The sequence below is a fragment of the Equus quagga genome, chromosome 5, assembly GCF_021613505.1.
Source record: "Equus quagga isolate Etosha38 chromosome 5, UCLA_HA_Equagga_1.0, whole genome shotgun sequence".
Classification (NCBI taxonomy): Eukaryota; Metazoa; Chordata; class Mammalia; order Perissodactyla; family Equidae; genus Equus; species Equus quagga.
Genome location: NC_060271.1, coordinates 21666903 through 21687324, shown reverse-complemented (window position 1 = coordinate 21687324; position 20422 = coordinate 21666903). Strand labels below are relative to the sequence as shown.

Below are 20422 nucleotides of genomic sequence, written 5' to 3'. Positions count from 1 at the left end.
AGCCTTCCAGTCCACTGAACTTCCTGCCTGTACCCCTACGGCCCCATTTACGGACAGCTCTATGACCTTGTACAGCTGGACGTAGTTACAGAAGATTGACCATCGTCCATATCCCCAAAAGATTTGGGGGCCAAATGGGTTCAGGGGGGATTTTATGATGAGGACCAAGGCCGCCCCAGGGAGAGAAGGCCAAGGTGGCCTGGCCTACAAACTGATCAACATCATCCTCTGGGAAGCATAGAACATCCTGACCTGATCCAACCTGATTCCTATCCAAAGTTATAGGACCACCCAATAACCAGACCCCACCTGCACTAATACCATTTTAACGACTTTTTTTTTTTATAAGCTCTTTCCTTTGTCTTGTAAAGAGATAACAAACATACCTATGCCTTATAAATTTAGCCCTACCCTCAACCCATTGCTGCTCTTCACTGCCCATGGGTCCTATCCCCATGCTATTCTCTGAATAAAGGGGCACTATGACCAGACCTTGAGAGTCCAAGAAATCTTTCTTTCAACTCCTTGGTTTGCCGAAGCCGCATCACCCTTCAGCAAGCCCCATGCCTTCCCCTGGGTTCAGCCTCACAGGGCCCTGGGAAGGACTAATTGAGATCTCAGATGAGCAAAATGAGGCTCAGAAAGGGACAGGCTCCATAACAGAGTGATTTCCTCAAACTTCTACCTGAGCTGTTCCCTCCCTTCTAAGACTCTCCCTTTGGATGGCACCTGGGAAAAACCCCCCTGCCCCCCTAAAAATAATGGTTTCAATGGAAACAGAAATTCCCAAAAAGAAGGAAATCACATTAGCTGTCCGGAGCCTAGAGGCTGGGGGAGAGAAGTGGGAGGCTTTATTTGCATTTTTTCCATTAACAAGCTGGAGTTGAGCTAGCTCGCCCGGGGAGATAATTTGAGAGGGAAATCTTTGCATATTTTATTTAAAAGCACGCTGCGTTAGGCGGGTAATAATGCACAGTGTGGAGATTAGGTGAAACCTACAGGGGGCGGGGGTGGGGTCCTCTCCCTCCTCTTCTTCAACTATCCTCCACCCCTCTCCCAGTCCTGGGAACCAACCTCCTAAAAGGAGCAGCCTCCTTAGCCTCAGAGGCAGGTTGGGGCTCAAGTCTCAGTACCTCTTAACACTTTCTTGCTGGGAAAGCCTGGGAGGGCGGGGTCCTGAGACTGCCCTGGGAGGAAAGAAGGATGGAAAGGGGTGGACAATAGAAAGGGGACCAGTGTCCAAAGCTGAGAACTAGCCTTGTGGTTCTCAGTGGCAGGGGGAGGAGCGGGGTGGGCGAGGCTGATACCACCTCCACAGGGGGCTTCTAAAATTATGAGAGAGGTGTTTGGGTTGTCTCAATAATTGGGTAGGCAATCTTATTAGTATTTTATATCTAGGGGACAGGGATGCTAAACTGGGACCCTGCATTGCCTAGGACAGTCCCACTCAAAGAATTGTCCAAATGCTAAAGGCATTCCCACTGAGCCAGCAACCCTCCCGGCATGCATGCGCAAGCCTTTCCTTTAAGTCCTGCCGCATATTGCCGTGGGATTCAATCAAGACCTGGGCCATTGAGTAGTTAGTTAGCTGAATGAGCAGAGTCGTTGCTCCATCACTAGCTGTCAGGCTTTGTGCAAGTCGCTTAACCTCTCTGAGTCTCTATTTCCTCTTTTATAAAAAGGCATAGCAATGCCAACCTTTTGGCGTAGTCACAAGAAAGTAATAGGAAAAGAGAGGTAAAGGGCTCTATAAACTATAAAATTCTGGTCACATGTGAGGGATGTTATTACAAACATGGAGCACAGCAGTAGGCTGCTAATTTAGTTAGAGTCTCCTGAGGGCAGTTATCCTTCTATGGGTGAAGTTTATAAGGCTGCAGCGACCCTAACCATTCCTGCCTCACTGAATGAGGGACCCATATAAGTCACAAGGTCAGTTGATGCTACTTGACCTTGACTACAGCTTCTTGGCTGAAAACTGGGGTTGGTTGCACCTACTCTATAGCCAAATAGCAGAACTGGGAGTGTTTTGAAAAATGTTAAATATTATGAAGAGGCAAGGTACTAGAAGATTTCATAAGGTAATCTGCCATTTCCAGATGAGCCAGAAAATCTCCCTTCTCCTGTTCCTGCCTCAGTCTCCTCATCTGTTAGATGAGTGCACAGCCATTCTGACTCCCCATCCCCGAAATGCATATGCGCATGCACACACGTGTACATACAAAGTAGAAGATCCTTTTAAGAATTAGGGGAGGGGGCCAGTCACGTGGCCACGCAGTTGAATTCACCGATCCCGCTTAGGTGGCCCAGGGTTTTGCCAGTTCAGATCCTGGGCGTGGACCTAGAACCACTCATCAAGTCCTGCTGAGACAGGTCCCACATAGCACAGCCAGAAGGACCTACAACTAGAATATACAACTATGTCCTGGGCGGCTTTGGGGACAAGAAGAAGAAGAAGAAGAAGAAGAAGGAGGAGGAGGAGGAGGAGGAGGAGGAGGAAAAGAAAAGACTGGCAACTGATGTCAGCTCAGGGGTCAATCTTTAAAAAAAATAAAAGAAGTAGGGGAGTATTTGAGTCTCATATAAGAGAAGTTTCATTATGGAGATCAAGGTGGTGATTGTACCTGAGACAAATTGAGGGTCCGGGGAGGGGGGACAGGAAATCGACTTAGCAGAGTCGGCTGCTCTCTGGATGAGTTTGGGGGTAGGAACGAATTCAGGGGGAAAGGGGTTTGTGAGTCCTGGGAGGATTATTTCAGGCACTCCAGGCTCCAGAAGCAGAAGAGGCAGCCCCTTCCTTTCCCTTCCTTCTTTTTTCCTGAGAAGGAGGAAACAGTGCTCTAGAGCATTAACTGTAAAGCTGTATAGCACGAAGCTGTCACCTGCTGCGTGTCACCTGCTGTCGTGTCTCCCTCCCCTTTCCATTCCAATGGCAAATCCCCACCTCTTTTTTTTTTTTTTTTTTTAGGAATATTAGCCCTGAGCTAACCGCTGCCAATACCCCTCTTTTTGCTGAAGAAGACTGGCCCTGAGCTAACATCTGTGACCATCTTCCTCTACTTTATATGTGGGATGCCTACCACAGCATGGCTTGCCAAGCAGTGCCATGTCCGCACCTGGGATCCGAACGGGGGAACCTGGGGCCCCTGAAGCGGAACGTGCGCACTTAACCGCTGTGCCACCAGGCCAGCCCTGCCCCACCTCTTTCTTGCTCAGTTCCTCTGCACTTAGCCTCAGGTGGGTCAGTGGGGATGCTCCCTAGCTTAGAGAACCCTTTCTGGGTACAAACGAGCCCTTTTCTCATGCAAGAAGTCTGTAACCTTGTTTCTTCCTGGTCGGGGTCGAATGGAGAATGTGAGAATGGAGAGTAGTGTGTCTGTGTGCCAGCAGTGGAACCCACCTAAAGAAACTTCTGTTTATATACCTGTAAAATAGGACAGCAGAGAAACTGCTTCATGGGTTATTGTGAGGGTGAAACTGCACAGGAAGGCCTGATTTGTGTTGGTCATTCTTTTCTCACCCATATCCCTTCGCTGCTCTTTATCTCTACTGTATTTGCAACCACTTCTCCATCCTCATTCCCCATTCTCCTCTCTCATCTCATCTCCTTCCACCCTGTCCCAGAGCACCTTCCCTCTTCACAATTCCATTTTTAGGAATACTAAAAGCGGGACCTCCTGTGGAAAGTATTCACAACCTTGTTAACACAAGCAAATTTACTTTCCTTTCTCTTAAATTATTAATAATCACAAACAATAAAGATTACCATTTCGGTAGCATCCATTAAAATTAATTTCAAAACAGCACAAAAGTTTCCCTGTTTTGAAAACAAAAGGTCAATTACTGAAATAAAAACAGTTGCTTCCAGAAGGAGTGAAAAATAATATCAAGGAAAATTAACAAAACAACACATTGGGCTGTAAAATATTTTGCAATTTACAAAGCAACTTCAAAAGCATTATTTAATCCTTGCAACAGTCTTGTAAAGTAGACGGTACTTGCTTTCTTCTCCCCTTCTAACACATGAGGAAACTAAGGCTCCAAAAGATTAAGTGAATTAATCTTTTGGTCACAAGGCTAGTGAGCTTGAAAACAGACTCTAAAGCCAGTTTTCCAAGGGTTACAAGGAAGAGGAAGGGAATGGGGACGCTGAAGATTCAAAGATTGGGTAGGGGTGGGGGTGATGAATGGGGATGAAACTGACATGGAGTAAGTGGGATGGAAATAGCGTACTCAGGACAGGTATTGGGAAGGAGATCCAGATGGGGATACAGGTAGGAGGAAATGGAGATGGTTATAAAGGTAGGTAGGGGATGGATGTGGGGCAGTGTGGATTTTGGGGTGGTGAGAGCACTGATTCTGTAGCCAGACTGCCTAAGTTTGAATCCTAGCTCTGCTTCCTACCAACTATGCAAATTTAGGCAGGTTGCTGGAAATCCCTGGGCCTCATTTCTTCATCTACAAAATGAGGATGATAATAGTATTTTCCTCCTAGGGTTACTGTGAGGATTAGATGAGAAAACACACGTAAAGTACTAAGAACGATGCCCGCCCTGGCACAAAGTAGGCACTCTGTGGGCATGCTCTTCTCCTTCCACTCCTTCTCTGCCTCCTCCTCTCCCTTCTCCTGCTTCCTCTTCTCTCTTTTTGTTGTTGTTGTTGTTGCTGTTAGGGAGATGGTTTGGGCTGCAATAGAGAAGTGAGTTGGGAAAGATGGTGTTGAGAATGGGAGGCGGATCAGCTGGCCACGGGGATGGGAATAACACGTGGATGCGGGAGAAATAAAATGGGAGAGAGCATGGCATTAAAACCCACCAGACGCACCAGAGAATAGAAGCTTTGGACTTCTTCCCAGGAGTCTGGACACACACATACACCTCTGTATACACCTGCGTGTTCTGGACTGAGCCTTTGGTGGGTTTCTACTGAAGCAAATTCAGTTGACACAAAGCAGGGAGGGTCTTTTGAGGCAATCCCGTTGCCTCCTATAATGAAGCCCAATGACCCTGGTACAGAACTGTCTTCAGAGGACTGGCTTCTGGGGTTCCAGGTCTGCATCCATTACTACCCCATACACATCTAAACTGTGAAGGTCCTGGGCGTACCTGAAGACAGGTGTGTCTGGCTCACAAACAGGTGGGATATTTCACTGACCTTATTATACTGTCCAGCATCCCAGGAAGTGATGAGATGCCTCAGGCCAAGTTCATGTGAGTGAGCATTCCAAACACTGGTACAGATAAAGCCCCTCTCCACATTGCAGTTTCTGGCTCCAAAAGACTCTTCTGTCTCTGGGAAAGTGCCCTGCTTCTGAACCCTCAGAGACCCCTGGTCCCTGCCTCCCCAGGGCAAGTCCCTTCACTTTTCCTAGGATGCTTTTCACTTCTCCTTACCTACTTTTACTCATCCTCCAGGTGACATCAGCTCCTCTGTGAACTCTTTCCTAATTGTCCCTCACCTCCCTCATTCCCCTTCCCACCCCAAACACAGAATTGTCCCTCCATTTTCTAGATTCCCATGGCTATGTGTTTCCCACATGTGATCCTTGGAACACTCAATCTATAAGATGATCCATGAAAAAAGGGTTCCATGCTCAAACAAGTTTAAGAAGCCCTCTTCAAACACTGTCCTCCTCTTAGGAATTTACAATGCATGTTGGCACTGTAAAGGCCCTGAGAAGTCCTGCAGTAAAGGAGTCCAGTTAGCATGGTCTAACCCAGTGTTCTCCAAGCCCCTTTGATCATGGAAATCTTTTATTTCCCACCTGTTGGAACCTGCTTTGGAAAGTGCTTCCATGGCACTGTGTACAGACTTCTGCTAGCACTTATAGACTGTGAAGTCCCTGGGGGCTGGGACTGTGTCTGACTCCTCTGGGTCCCCAGTGCCTAGCAGAGGGTCTGGCACATGGTAGACAGTAAGAAACACTTGTTGAATGCCGGAGTTTCCTGTCTGTGACTAAGATGAGGATGTGAAGAGCACCCTGGAGGCAGGTTCCCGGCAGTGCCTGGGAGGAGGTGTCTGGTGACAATGGTGACATACAGAGTGGCATAGATATGCTTGCAAACTGTGGGGTTCTGGGGCCTCAGGGGATGTGGTCCATCCTGAGGGATCTGGGACAGAGACAAGGGTGCCAGCATCTCTGGGGATTCAGGCACCTTGAGTGGCCTCGGTAGCCACAAGGGACCTAAGGGAGCCCAAAGGAGGGCAGAACCTCATCAGCTTGGGAGGAACCCAGCTGTCCTGCACGTGGTAGGCATAGTGTGGGTAAGGCTGGGCCAATACACACCATCTCTGGAGGGTCTGGCTTTCCTGAACCATCCACTGCCCTGTAGTTCCCTGGACCTTTGGGCTCTGAAGGATGGTTCTGTGAGGAGCAAGGCCAGCCAGTGATTTCATTCCCTTTCCTGAGAGGGAAAACCCCCCATGAAGGCTCTTGAGGAAGGTCTTTGTGGACTAGACAGTAACTTGTGGCACACCAGATCAGGCCAGTGGGGATGCAGGAACCGGTCAGAGAGGGACTTGCAAGCCAAGCTAAGCAAGTTGAGCCACTGGAGAGCCTTGAAAAGGTCTTAAGCTGGCAGAGTCTTATAGAAGCCCACTGGAGGGCAGTGTGGTGAACCGAAGGGAGGGAGCCAGACCAGCAGCGCTTCCAGTTGTCCAGGTGAGCGATGACGGTGGCATGAACCAAGGTGGGGAAAGCTGCAATGGAGTGGAAGGCTTGGGCTGGAAATGTGCTTGGGAGGTGGAAGGGACAGGACTTGGCGATTGACGAGCGTGAGTAGTGACTAGGAGGGTGGAGGCTTAGGCCCCAGATAACTGAGTGGAGAGAGCAGGTTTGTGGGGGGGAAGATGAGCTCAGCTTCCCACCGGGGAAGTTTGAGGAGCTGTGGGTCATCTGAGTGGAGCTGTCCAGTGGGCCGTTGATGTGTAGGTAGAGATGGGAGGCAGACGTCCCGCTGGAGACAGAGGTTTGGGAGCCCCGAGATGGGTGGGGACTGAAGGCACAGAGTGGAGGAGATCCCAGGAGGTGTGTGGAGAGAAGAGGTCCTCCGGACAGCCCAGGAGAGCATCAAGGTCTAGGGAGTTTCCTGCCCTGAGAGCTGTCTGAACACTGAATGTTAGGGGGTGGCTAGAGGAGTCCAAGAAGCATGGGGAACAACCCAAGTGCCCTCCAGCTCTCTAACTCGCACCCACCCCTACAGGCACACCCACAGGTCCAGTCCCACAGGGATGTTCTCACTTAGAAGGCCGCATCACTCTCTTGCTCTTCCCTCCGCGGCCCCACCTCTCGCTGCAGACCCTGGGGTTAATCCTGCCCGCCCCTCCCCCCCCCCCAAGATTAGGGGCGCTGTCCCGCTTTGTGCGCCCAAGTGCCGGAGGCGAAAGCCCTGGGAGGCTCGCGGCCTTCCAGCAGCTGGGGGGAGATGGGGGCGGGGGAGGAGACACAAAAGTGGGGAGGGACCCCGGCTGCAGCTGTCCCGCGAGGGGCCGGGACAAAGGGCCTGCTGGCGGGCCGGCGCGAGCCGTTTTCATGCTTGTTGGGATTAGGCGCAGGAAACGTCGCTCACCAACGTGCGGATCAACAGGCCGGTGCGCGCCGGCGCGTGGGGCGGACTCGGCGCCGCCCGCCCCCCGCTTTGTGCGGAGCCCGCGGCCCGTGCTCCTCGAGGTGGCACCGGGGTGCGCGGCGGCCGCCCCTTTGTCTGCGCCTTTCGGGGGACGAGCCCCCCCCCCCCCCCCCCCGCGCCGCGCGCGCCCCCCCCCCCCGGCCCCCCCCCGGGGCGGGGGGCCCCCCCCCCCCCCCCCCCGAGGACCGCTGAACACCAGCTGAACGCCGGCCTCCAGCCCTCTCCTTCCCCAGCGCGGAGCACTGGAGCTTCACCTCGCGCCCCCTCTTGGGGCAAGGTCACGCTCAGAGTCCCTCGGATTGCTCCCAACGCACAGCCCGAGCCTTGTTTCAACCCGGGTGGGGGGCGGGCAGGCCCTGGGGGGGGACCTAGCCCCACCCCCGGCTCTGACCTTAGTACGATGAACACCCATTTCTACCGCGCCACCGTCTCCTCTGCTAGGCTCAGAGTGGCTCGTGTAGCCGTCTTTTGGATGCAAGTCTCATCTCCCTTTGCGGCAAGATCTGCTCTAGGGCAGGGGCGGGCTCCGCAGGGCCTGGTGCAGAGGCGCTCAGTCGTTCGAATGCGTACAAAGCGCCTTCAGGTCCATTTCCTCATTCAGTCCGTACAGTTGCCACAGGCGAAGAGATTCAGGCCGTCTAGACAATCTCTGGACCGGGTCTGCCACCCACAGGACGGGCAGCAGTAGCCTCAGCACTTCCCAGATCAGGCCTGAGGGCCAGCTACCTGATGGAAAACAGCAGTTCTTGGCTGGGTTGGCTCATTCACTGGGGTACGGCCTCAGTTTCCCTACCCCAAACTTTGCTGGCCTGGCTGTGGCTGACTCCCTGCCCTTGGCAGGCTCCTTCCCTAACCCACTGCCAAGCCAGGCAGGCCTGTCCCTAGACCCTCAGTGACCAGCAGGGGTCCTATAAACATACAATTCATCACACTGGTCCTTGGTCTGGTTTCATCTCCTTCTCAGCTCAGAAAGCTCTTTTGTGGAGAGGAATATTAGGCAGCTCTATTTTTAAAAAGCTTTTGTTTTTTTTAAGATGCCTTTCAATTTTTTTTTTTTTTTTTTTTGAGGAATACTAGCCCTGAGCTAACATCTGCTGCCAATCCTCCTCTTTTTGCTGAGGAATACTGGCCCTGAGCTAACATCCATGCCCACCTTCCTCTACTTTATATGTGGGACGCCTACCTCAGCATGGCTTGCTGGTTGGTGCCATGTCTGCACCCGGCATCCAAACCGGGGAACCCAGGGCCTCCGAAGCAGATCATGCGCACTTCATTGCTGCGCCACCAGGCAGGACCCGTGCCTTTCAAATTTTAGATTCAAATTCCTAAAGGAAAAATTTGTTTTTCTATGAAAAAGTTAAATGTGCATCACAAAAGCACTGTTTATAATAATAAATCGTAACTTTCATTAATGGGGTTTACTATGTGCCAGGTACAGTTCTAAGTATTTTGCATATTATATATTCAATTCTTCCAGCAACCCTATGAGGTAGTTACTACTGTTGTCTCCACTTCAAGGTGAGGAAACTGAGGGACAGAGAAGTTGACTGGTCCAAGGTCACAGAGACAGGAAGCAACGGTGACAACATCCAAACCGGGGCTCTGGCTTCAGAGTCTGTGCTCTTAACCACTGGTTGTTCTAGAAGAGCCTTCACACATTCAGGAAAGGGGCCCCTTCTGGAAATTCACCCTCTTGTGCTCCGAGAGCTTGAATATTGTCACCTTGTTAGAAATCTCCATGGTTAAAGTTATTCGAATTTAGCTATAGCCCTTTGCTGGAACAACACTTAATAAGGGGAGTTTGTTAAAACTGGTTCAGTATTGTTTCTATTTCAATGTCAAATGTAGAGACAGCAAGAATTATTAATGTTCTGGGTCAATGACTGTTACAGTGAGAAGTATACTTTGCGAGGTTTAAAATATATATACCTTGTTGGGAAGGGATAAAAGGGGACATTACGTTTCTCTGAAATGTTTCAATTATAAGTAGAATAGAATTTTTATTTGCGTAATTAAAAAATGATCAACAGGGCTGGCCCCATGGTGTAGTGGTTGGGTTTGGTGCACTCCATTTCAGCAGCCCGGGATTGTGGGTTCAGATCCTGGGCACAGACCTACACCATTCTTCAGCCATGCTGTGGTGGCCACCCATATATAAAATAGAGGAAGACTGGCACAGATGTTAGCTCAAGGCTTATCTTCCTCAAGCAAAAAAAGAGGAAGATTGGCAACAGATGTTAGCTCAGGGCAAATCTTCCTCAGGAGAAAAAAAAAAACAAGAAAATATGACTTGGGCCAGCCCCATGGCCAAGTGGTTAAGTTTGTGTACTCCATTTCAGTGCCCCAGGGTTTGCTGGTTTAGATCCTTGGCGTGGACCTGTGCACTGCTCATCAGACCATGCTGTGGTGGCATCCCACATGGAAGAACTAGAATGGGGGGCTGGCCCAGTGGCACAGTAGTTAAGTTTGAGCACTCCACTTTGGTGGCCCAGGGTTTGTTGGTTTGGATCCTGGGCGCGGACCTATGCACCGCTTATTGAGGCATGCTGTGACAGGCGTCCCACACATAAAATGGAGGAAGATGGGCACAGATGTTGCTCAGGGCCAGTCTTCTTCAGCAAAAAGAGGAGGATTGGCAGCAGATGTTAGCTCAGGGCTAATCTTCCTCACACACACAAAAAAGAACTAGAATGACTTACAACTAGGATATACAGCTATGTACTGGGTCTTTGGGGAGGAAAAAAAAGAGGAAGATTGGCAACAGATGTTAGCTCAGGGCCAATCTTCCTCACCAAAAAAAAGGATTAAAAAAAAAACATGACTTTATTTAATCAACCAAAATATACCTTCTGTGGTTGGCAGCCTCTAAGATCCTCCGGTGATCCCTGCCTCCTGGTACTTAGAACCTTGTGTAATACCTTCCCTTTGAGTAACTGGCTTCTAACCAATAGAATATAGGAACATTGAGGGGATGGATGTCACTCTTGTGACTAGGTTGCAGGAAATTGTGACTTCCGTCTTGCTAGTACTCTGTGACTTTCTCGGCTTGCATGCTTTGATGAAGCAAGGTGCCATGTTGGAATGGCCCACGTGGCAAGGAACTGAAGGCAACCCCCAGCCAACAGCCCTTGAGGAACTGAATGTTCCCAACAAATGTGACTGTGGACCCTGGAATGATTGCAGCCTTGCGAGAGATTCCTGACCTACAGGAATAGGGAGACAACAAATGGGTGTGGTTTTAAGTCACTAAGTTTTAGGGCAATTTGTTATGCAGCAATAGGTAACTAATACTTTATAAAAGTAACGAATTTTTGAGAAATTAATAAATCATCAAACTAATGTAAAATAGATCTAGTGTAGATTGGCATCCACAAGTATCTGAAGTCATGTACACGTATTATAACTACATTCGTGTCAGACCGATCTAAGGACCCTAACTCAGTCTTGCACTTGGGACCCCCTTCAGCGGAGCGGTGGCTCTAGGACAGGGTTGAGTATGTAAGTGTGTTTGTGCATGTTGGATGCGGGGACAGGAGCATGTGTCCCTCACAACTGCTGCCCCCCTTTCAGGCCCAAAGGTGCAAGGACAAGGACAGTCCCATATGGAGCTCTCGGGCAGGGGCCAAGTCTCTCCTGTCAGACTGAGAGGCCCCTGAGGAGAGACCTCCCCTCCATCAGACTGCCAGCCATTGCAGGCAGAATTCCTCCTCCCCAGGGTCTTCCCCCCCTACCCCAGCTCCCAACCCAGAACCCTGCTCAAAAGGGGAGCTCAGCCGGTGTGGAAAAGAGGCCACCAGACACCAGGCAGAATAAAAACACAAACTCAGGAACTGCATTTCTCTGTCCCAGTATATTCATCCTGGGTTGGTCCAGAGGCCAGGTTCACACTCAGCATGCAAGGGCTAGGACACCGAGTCCCCAGGGCCATTGCTTCAGACTCACTCCCTACACCTTTCAGCCACCCACCATCAGGGATGGAACTCTTAGAGATTGTCAGAAAGAGGCCCCACTTTTTTTTTTTTAAGGAAAATTAACCCTGAGCTAACTACTGCCAATCCTCCTCTTTTTGCTGAGGAAGACTGGCCCTGAGCTAACATCCATGCCCATCTTCCTCTACTTTATAGGTGGGACGCCTACCACAGCATGGCTTTTGCCAAGCGGTGCCATGTCTGCATCTGGGATCCGAACCGGCGATCCCCTGGCTGCCGAGAACTGGAATGTGCGAACTTAACCACTGCGCCACTGGGCCGGCCCCAAAGCCCCACATTTTGCAGATAGGGAGATGAGGGCCAGAGGCAGCGTCGTGACCTCCAGGCCACTACTCACCCATCAGGATCTTGCATCCTCTTGGCTCCCAGAAGCAAGGCAGAGAGCTCAGCTACTTTAGACCTTGGTTCTGCCCAGAACCCACCTGCCCTCTACCTCACGGAGCCTCTGCTGGAGCCTGTCAACCCCCATTTAAAGGGCCATGTGGTGAGAGAAGTGGGTATGACCCAGCATCCTAAGAGCTTCCAGAGGCTGGGCTGACACTGCCTCCTGCCCACCCTGGAAGCAGAACGGTGGTTCCTCCTGGCCCGGACAGTCTGATTTCAGGGAAATGGACCAAACTAATTCAACATCCAGTGTTGCTTAAAGCAGAGAGGAAGCCTAGAGAGGGAAGTGAGATTTTTCCCCAAGGCCTTGGAACACCTCGTCCATTCCTTGCAAACTTATAAGCACACATTGCTTTTCTTTTTTAAAAAAACTTTTTATTGAGGTACAATTGCCATATAACATTATATTAGCACATTCCATTTCATCAGAAGCTTAAGTCAGCACGGTTTGCAACCATTTGACTTGGTCTGCAGCGGAGAGGCGTGGTTTGTTTGGGAACTGATATTGTAGAATTCTTCTATTCTTCACAGGGTTCTGCAATTGTCATCTCCCTCATCCCCATCTCCCAGGTGCCCAAAGGCAGAGTTCAAGAGGGACAGTCCCCCATCTTCTCTGACCCTGCCCCCACCCCTGCCATGGTGTCAATCACCACCCCCAGCTCCCCTCCCTGATACTAATTCTCTACCAATTGCCCTGGCAAAAACGCAGCCAAAAAGCCACAGCAGATCAGAGCAGCCACCAAACTTCCTGCAGCAAATCCACCATCAGGGACAACAGCTTAGCAGAGTGAGGTCTGGGAGGAGGGGAAGGGAGAAGGAGAGGTGGCCTGGGAAATCCCAGGAAAATGAATCAGTCACAACCCTCAGATAAAGGACAGCAGGCTAGCCCTCTCTCTCCAGGGAGCCCTCTTTCTTCTATGGAGAAAAAGGCTAGGGTAGGTCATGGGTAACCCAGGGTGTGGATGGATGCCCCGCACATGCAATTGAATATCTATTTACACACATCTGCTTGTGAGTCTGCCTGAAAATATACATGCTCCTAATATACACTTCCCATGCCTGCACCTGCACACGTGCACCCCCGCACATAGGCCTGTACACACAAGGGCTCACTCACATACGCCCACTACAAGCCTGCTCACTCACTCATATGTACACACATCTTTTGCACATACATCCTTACTCATGCACATATACACACACTGTTGGGTACCTGTCCACACGTGCATATACAAATTGACTCACTCTTCCACACGTTACACATATACGTATGCTCCCTCTTACATACTCGTATAGGTGTGCACCTAAGTTAGCTCGTGTGCACACACAAGCTGATACACAAGTGCTGCTTCACAAATGCTTGCACATACCTGCCTACATGTTGGCACATATAAACTCACGCTTACCTGCACTCATATCAGCGAAGAATCATGTACTTACTTGTGCACAACCGCACACATGCGTGCAAATATATACATATACCCTTGCACCCCTGTGGAGGTACACCCTTAGCCCTGGTCCTGGGGCCTAGATGGTGCTGCCCTCTGTTGGAGACAGCGGATAAGCTCCTTTCGGTTGACTAGGATGGTGTCAAAGCTCTCCTGCAGACGGGCCTGCTGGTCAACCAACTGATGCTGCAGGCCCCGGATCCACTGGAGCAGGGCCAGGCGACGGTACATCACCAAGTGCACGTGGTGCTTCTCTTTCTCCTGCTCTTTGTAGCGCTCTTGAGCCTGCAGCTGCTGCACGGCCTGGGCCACCGAGGGCAGAAGGGGATCTGAAGGGCCAGGGCCTCGAGGGGTCCCACAAGCAGGCTCAGGGCTGCTGCTAGGGCTGTCGATGCTCAGGGAGCTGCTGGCATAGCCGTTGTCTTCCAAAGGGGAGCAAACTGTGCCGGTATCACCCATCTTCTCAGGCTCAGCTCCAGGGATCTCTGCCCCCTCCGGTGGGCTGCGGACCTCCCCCTCGGAGAGTCCAGGGGCCCGGAAGGCCTGGTTGTCAGAGGGCAACTCGGAGGAGCTCCTCATCAGGATGGGCTCCCCTTGGCCTGGCATCCCATGCCAATTCTCATTGGCATCCTTGGCGCTTGCCATGAAGTTGGAGTTGCTGTCCGGTTGGAGCTCGGGGGGACATACTCCAGGGGGTGGGCCCCCCAGGTTCTGGCCCCCCTCGGCTAGCCCTGGCTGCATGGCGAACATCTGGTCTGTACAGGGGAAGCAGAAGAATGAGTCAGAGCAGGACAGGGTGGTGCACCTCAAGCCGTGGCGATCTAGCTGCAGGGACCAGGCAGCAAGTGAGAGCCTGGCCACTCCTCAGTCCCTTTCCCTTGACTCCGCTAACACCTCCCTTCGTGGGTTTCCTCCTCCCTCTCTGACTGTGGATTCTCAGTCGCCTGCACCGAGTTTTCCCTCAGCCCTCTGAGGCAGGCTGTCTTCTCATTCTATGCACTTCTCCCCAGATGACCCCATCCTCTGCTGCAGCTTCAAGAACCATCATGTGTCGATGACTCTCAGCTCTGTCTCCAGCCCAGATCCAACCGCTCTCCAATTCTGCAACCAACCACAGGTCCTCACCCTGCTTCCTTCCCCCATCTCACTGGCCACCAAATTCCGACGATTCTTCCTCCTAAAAACCTCTGTGTGTGTATGTACACACATGTCCACTCCTTTCACTTGGTTCAGGCCATTTCTTACCTGGATTACTGACCACCACAGCCTTTTCACTGATCTCTCTGCCTCCAGTTAAAAACATACAGTTGATTTCTCACAGCTCCAAGGGCCTTCCCTCAACTCCTGCTAAACCTCTCCATGGCCTCAAGGCTGTGCTTCCTCTGGCCTCTGCTCACCCCTCCAGACTTGCCTCTTGCCACTCTGCCCCTCGTGCCACACCAAACTGCTCAGAGATCTCAAAACACACCATTATTCTCTGCACACAATCCCTTGGCCTAAAATATCCTACCTCTCCTCTCCCCTCTAAGGTCCTCCCTTCTGCACCCAGCAAATTCCTTTTTGTACCTCAAAACTCAGCTCTAACACCCCCACCTCTCTGAAGCCATCCTGATATTCTCCCCACTGTCCCAATACACACAAACAGTTAAGCAGGCCTTCCTCTGGGTCCCCACCACCCTGGGGACGCACTATCTTATCCACGTTTGTTTCCTGTCCTTGGCATATAGTAGACAGTCAGTAGATGTCCATTCAACTGTTTTGCTTTTTTTTAAAACTATCTTATAATAGCATCTTATAAATCTGGCTCCCTGACTAGACATGGAACTCCTCTGTACGTCCTCCATCACATTCCCTGGAGCCAGCACGGAGCCTGGCGCTAAGCAGGTGTCAGTACATACCTGATGAGTGAATGGGGGTGAGGGACTGCAGTGGAATAACCTATGCTCAGGAAAATGGGGCCAACAGCAGCAGGAGGCTACTGCTGGCTGCCCAGGGCTGGAAGAACTGGGTTCAGTTCCCTCCTCTGCCCCAGGGAAGCCCCTCCCCCCACTGACAAGCCTCTCTCCTGACCTTGCGTCCTTCCCTCTTTATCTGCTATCTTGTGTCCCTGCCCCTAGCTTGCTCCATCCTGAGGCCCTGGAGGGAAGGCACAGCACACTATTCTTTCCTCCCCAATAGCCAGCTTCTACCCAAATTAGGGCTTGAACTGACAAGAGGTTTCTACTGACCACATATGACTAGAATTAGAAAAACTGGGGATCTGTGAGAGCCTGAGATAGCATTAGTAGAGGTGGCAGGAGCCCTCCCCACTTCCAGTAGTGGGTGGAAGTCCTGGGGGGAATGGTGTGGGGACAGCCCCTGTGTAACCTACGCACTCCCATCCTGCTAAGCCTGGAGATCTTCCCCGCCCAAATGTTTTCTTTTTCCTAAACTTGGGCGGGGCCATGAAGGAAGCTGGGATGCAGCGGACATGGTGCCAAAGATAACCCGGTTCTCAGAGGCCGTAAAATGGGAACCCAGACGCCCCCGGATCAGGCTTCTCTCCAAGCTAATCCGCAATTTGCCGGGGTGGGGGAAAAGCGGCTCTGTAAGGATGGCGGGAGGGGCCTCCCTTCCCGCCTAGCTTTGCGGGAGAGGGAGACCACCCTCAGGAGACAGAGGATGGAGATCATCCTTCCCTAATCTTCCCAAAGGAGGCAGCTGGGCAGAGGCTGCCACTCCCCCCCACCCCACCCCACCCCACCCCACCCCACCCCACCCCACCCCAGCGGCTGGACCCCAAGCCCTCCCGCTCCGGCTCCGACTCACGGCCTGGAGGCGCCCGCCCGGCGCGGCTGGCTCTCGTTCCGCGGGCCCCGCGGCGGGAACTCGTCCCTCGAGGCTGGAGGCGGGGGGTGCTCCCTCGGCCTGGGCGCACGCGCGGGCCGGGGCGCGGGATGCGGGGATCGGGGCGGTGCGCCCAGCCCCAGGCCGGGGCTGCGGAGTCGGGCGGCGTCGGCGCGGCGGGGCGGGGCGGGGCGCGGCGGGCGGCGCGACCCACGTGGGCAGGTTCGGGTTTCCGCGGAGCAGCGCGCGACGTCGAAGCGCCGGAACCGCCTCCCCTGCCTTCCGCAACCTTGACCGAGCCCGTCCACGTCCGGTTTTATCTCCTAATAGGAGTCGCCGGGCCCCTCCGATCGGTTTGCCTCACCGCAGATACAGTGGCGTTTTCAAGATGAAATTCTGATCGTGTTCCACCCTCCTGCTTAAAGCCCTTCAACGGCTTCCCCACTGCGGCGTAAATCTTTAAGGCAGCAGCCCCAGGGCTCTGAGCATCCAGCCCTGCCTACCTCTCCAGCTTCATCCTTTTGCCCACCGTCGCTGCAATTGGGCCTCACACTCCTTTCTGCCGTGAGGCTTTTGCACACACTGTTCCTTCTAAAATTCTCTTCCCTCTCCCGATTTACTCCTATTTCAGATCCCTTCTCAGATAAACCTCCGACTTCCTAGACCCAGATTAGTTCCCCCTTTTGTATTATCCCTCGTTGTTTCTTTTCTTCATAGCATGTATCACAATTTGAAATTATATATTCATTTTGTGCTTATTTCATTCAAGTCATTTAATGAAAGCTGTGTTTCAACAGAAGAAAGAAAATCCCCTCTGGGACAGAGCTCGAGCTAATGGCCTGTACCCTGGTCTGGGTGGCTTCCTCCAGGCAGGGCAGAGTACCCCTTCATGCCGCCTGTGCAGTGAGCTCTTCTGTGAGCTGTGCAGTTTCTACTTAATGAAGTCTGATCCCCTCACTCCCTTCCTTCTGGGGCGGGGAGGGGGGGAATGTGTAGGGAGTGGGGACTCAGTTTGAATAAAAAAGAATGGAGTAATTGATAACATTAACCATAAAACCAAAAAGCACTAGCTGGTGTTAGGGAAGTTAAGGCTTCTTAGATGAAGTTCTGCCTAGAGACAGCCCCAGGAAGAAGACTGGGACAAATTTAGCCTTTAGGGACATAGATCCCAGGAAGTCCCTTCCATACCCCCTACTTTATTGAGCAAACCAAGCAATTGGCTACCCCTTCCTCATGGCCTCCCCCCGTTAAAAACAAAGCAAAACTCATATGGATTCATCTTTGAATCCTAAGACATTAGAAATACCCCTGTCTTTTTCCCGCCTCCCTTTCTTTTGCTTTCTTTTTTAATGAGGAAGAATTCAAGTCCGTGATCTGCGTGATGAGACATCCTCTTCTAGTCCCAACTTGATTCCAATGTCCATTCTGCAACCTAGAGACTAAGAGGCAAATTCCATCACACCAACAAATCCTATATACAAAAATATGGGGAATGGAAGAGAAAAAAAACCACTTTATGATTATGACAACTCCTATTTTAAGAGGGAAATGGAAATAAAAGGGTGAAGGCAGAAGTAAGTCAAACTCTGGCCACTCCCCCAGCTAAGAATACGCAGGTGGAGACCTCAGTCCCATTCCTCCATCAGGTCCTAGGGCCTAACTAGTCTTCCATTATCCACTGCAAGTCCCACTTGCCGTTAGCCAGAGTTTTCTTCCTCAGGAGCTGACCCAGATCCTCACTCCTGAAGGCTCTGGGCTTTGGTGGGCTAGAGTTATGCAGGTCTTCTTGTGTCTTACAGCCACAAAGGCATCTAATTGGTGGGCCCAGAGCAGCTCCTCCCACCTCTCCTTCCGGCTCTGTCTCCAAACGAGAGCCTGATGAGTCCAGGGATAGGAACTCCACTCCAGGTGAGTCAGAGTCCTTCTCTGGGACTTTCTGAAATAAAATTAAGGGAAGACGTGAGCCTAGGGCTGTAGCAATCACATTCCCTGCCAAGTGGAAATCAGTTTGTAGTAGAAGAAAATGATGCTGACACACAGACACAGAGACAAAAGACAGAAGTCCTGGTGATGTTCCAGGCCGTTTCCCGAGGCCTTTGTGTACCTTCCAACAAGGCCCTGATTTTTCCAAGCCCAACTTGAGTGGAATTTCTTTGACTAGCAATCAAAAGAATCCTGATTAATACAAGAGCACACGGTGGTGATGCAGGGGTCCCCTGGGTCCCACTCATGCACCTCTCAGCCCTCAGTAAGTAGTAGCAACTCTATTTCCTCTTGATATCCATTATCAGTCCGGCCTACACTGTGACCTCCTTTCTTCTATTCCTCTAGTATAATGAGGAGCGCCTGGAATGCAGCAGAATCATCTTATGTTCCCTGATTAGAAACATTCCTCCCTAGATGCTAAAACCTCCTGACCTGCAGAACCTAGAATGTCAGAGACGGGAAGCAAACTCTTTGAGAAAGTAATTAGGTACAATCCCATAATGTGCCACACCCGCGTCTACCTCTTCATGTGTATTCTGGCTACAAAAGACAATTATATATTGATTGTTGATTTAAAGCCTATCTTGTACCTTGCAGGGCAGCACACAACCTGGCATGAATGAGTCATCAACTGGTCATCCCATTGTTCTATAAAGTTAGTTGTTTCTAAATAACATAATACCACCTCTCCACCTAATAAGTAAAGTGACTTACAGGGCATCAGTCTGTAGCCTCTCTTTTCTTAGTCAAGGGTAATGTTGTGTGGGATTCTCTAGAACTGTGTATTTAATGCAGTAAGTGCTCAGACAGTGGTCCTGGCGATTTCATAATTTTCAGAGAACTGGGAGCCTGGAGAACAAAAACCCCAGGAAGGCAGGGGTGCCTGTGTCTGCATGACCACAGACAAGCAGGTGTACAGATGTCTGTTCTTCATTCACCAGAAGTTTCCTCGGTCAGGGTGCCAGGGAATCAGTCACCCCCGGTGAAGGGGTGTTTGTGGCTGTATCCACCCAGCTACATAGATTGCAGGGACTTACTTGGCAGGGACACAGAAATCACCAGGGATGGCTAGTATCAGCCCGAATAGGGCTCTGCAGCAGGCCAGCCCATCATGAAGGTCCTGCAGTGGGCAGTGAGGAGATATCTTGGCAAGAAGACAGATGGCCAAGAGAGGCTAGCGGTGAGTAGTCAGATCCAGGCCTTGGAGGCCTGGGGTGTCAGGCAAGGAGACAAGGGAAGATGAGAGGAATTGCTACTCCAGGAAATAGGACAGGCATCAGAGTTCCTCTATAGGTGAGTAATTTTTCAATATCGGTGCTCCTGGGAAGAAAGGGATGGTAGACCAAGGTGTTTCAATCTCAAAGACCTTGTGCGCTGCCATCCATTCATTCACATTCAGCACACAGTAACAGAGTGCTTACTCTGTGCCGGGTACTATACTGGGGATTCAGAGCAGAATCAGAACTGGTGGTGGCCTTGGGGAGCTCCCTGTTTAGAAAGGGAAATAGACAAGCGTGGGCTATACAATGTGACCAGCCCCTGCAAAAGAGCTAGAAGGCAAAAGTAATGTGCACAAAAGAGGGGAAGGAAAGGCTTCACAGAGGTGATATTTGAGCCAGGCTTTGAAGGATGAATAGAAGCTCACCAAGAGAAAGCAGAAGGCAGAGGAGACCATATGCCATGTGTGTGTTCAGACAACACAGAGGAGGCCAGCATGGCTGGAGCTTGGGGGGCAATGGAGGCAGAAGATGAGCCTGGAGGATAAAATTGGCCTAGTTGTGAAAGGCCTTGACCCATTCCAAGGAGCTTGGGCTTCATCCTGTGGGCAGCCGGGAAATAACTGAGGAAGCCCCCAAAAGTTCCACATCAGAACAAAGCACAGGCCTCAGTTCTGGAGTACAAGCTACATTGTGTCCTGCTTTCTTCTCTTTTCCTGAGCTTGCATCATCTGTCAACTTCCCCACATGGCTTTGCGAACTTAGGCAAATCAAATCATTTTAACCTTTTTAGGTTAAATAAAAATAATATGCCTTAACATTGTTAAGTAACTTTATAATTGTGAACATTGTTCCTTGGGCTCCCAACACCAGGTTCAGCCCTGGAGGACCTTTGACATACCAAAGAGCCCTTAAAGCAGATTAGAAGGAAAACTGTTCCCCAG

General features: G+C 51.1%; 1 protein-coding gene across 1 annotated transcript; it reads right to left on the bottom strand.

Annotated features, from left to right (window-relative positions):
* Window positions 1-12365: 12365 nt before the first annotated feature.
* Window positions 12366-16432, bottom strand: C5H1orf216 (chromosome 5 C1orf216 homolog). Its single transcript, XM_046660072.1, has 2 exons — window positions 16258-16432; window positions 12366-14204 (listed from the first exon to the last, which is right to left on the bottom strand). The coding sequence occupies exon 2, from the start codon at window positions 14197-14199 to the stop codon at window positions 13510-13512; it is 690 nt and encodes a 229-aa protein (XP_046516028.1). The 5' UTR covers window positions 14200-14204; window positions 16258-16432; the 3' UTR covers window positions 12366-13509.
* Between the last annotated feature and the right edge of the window lie 3990 nt (window positions 16433-20422).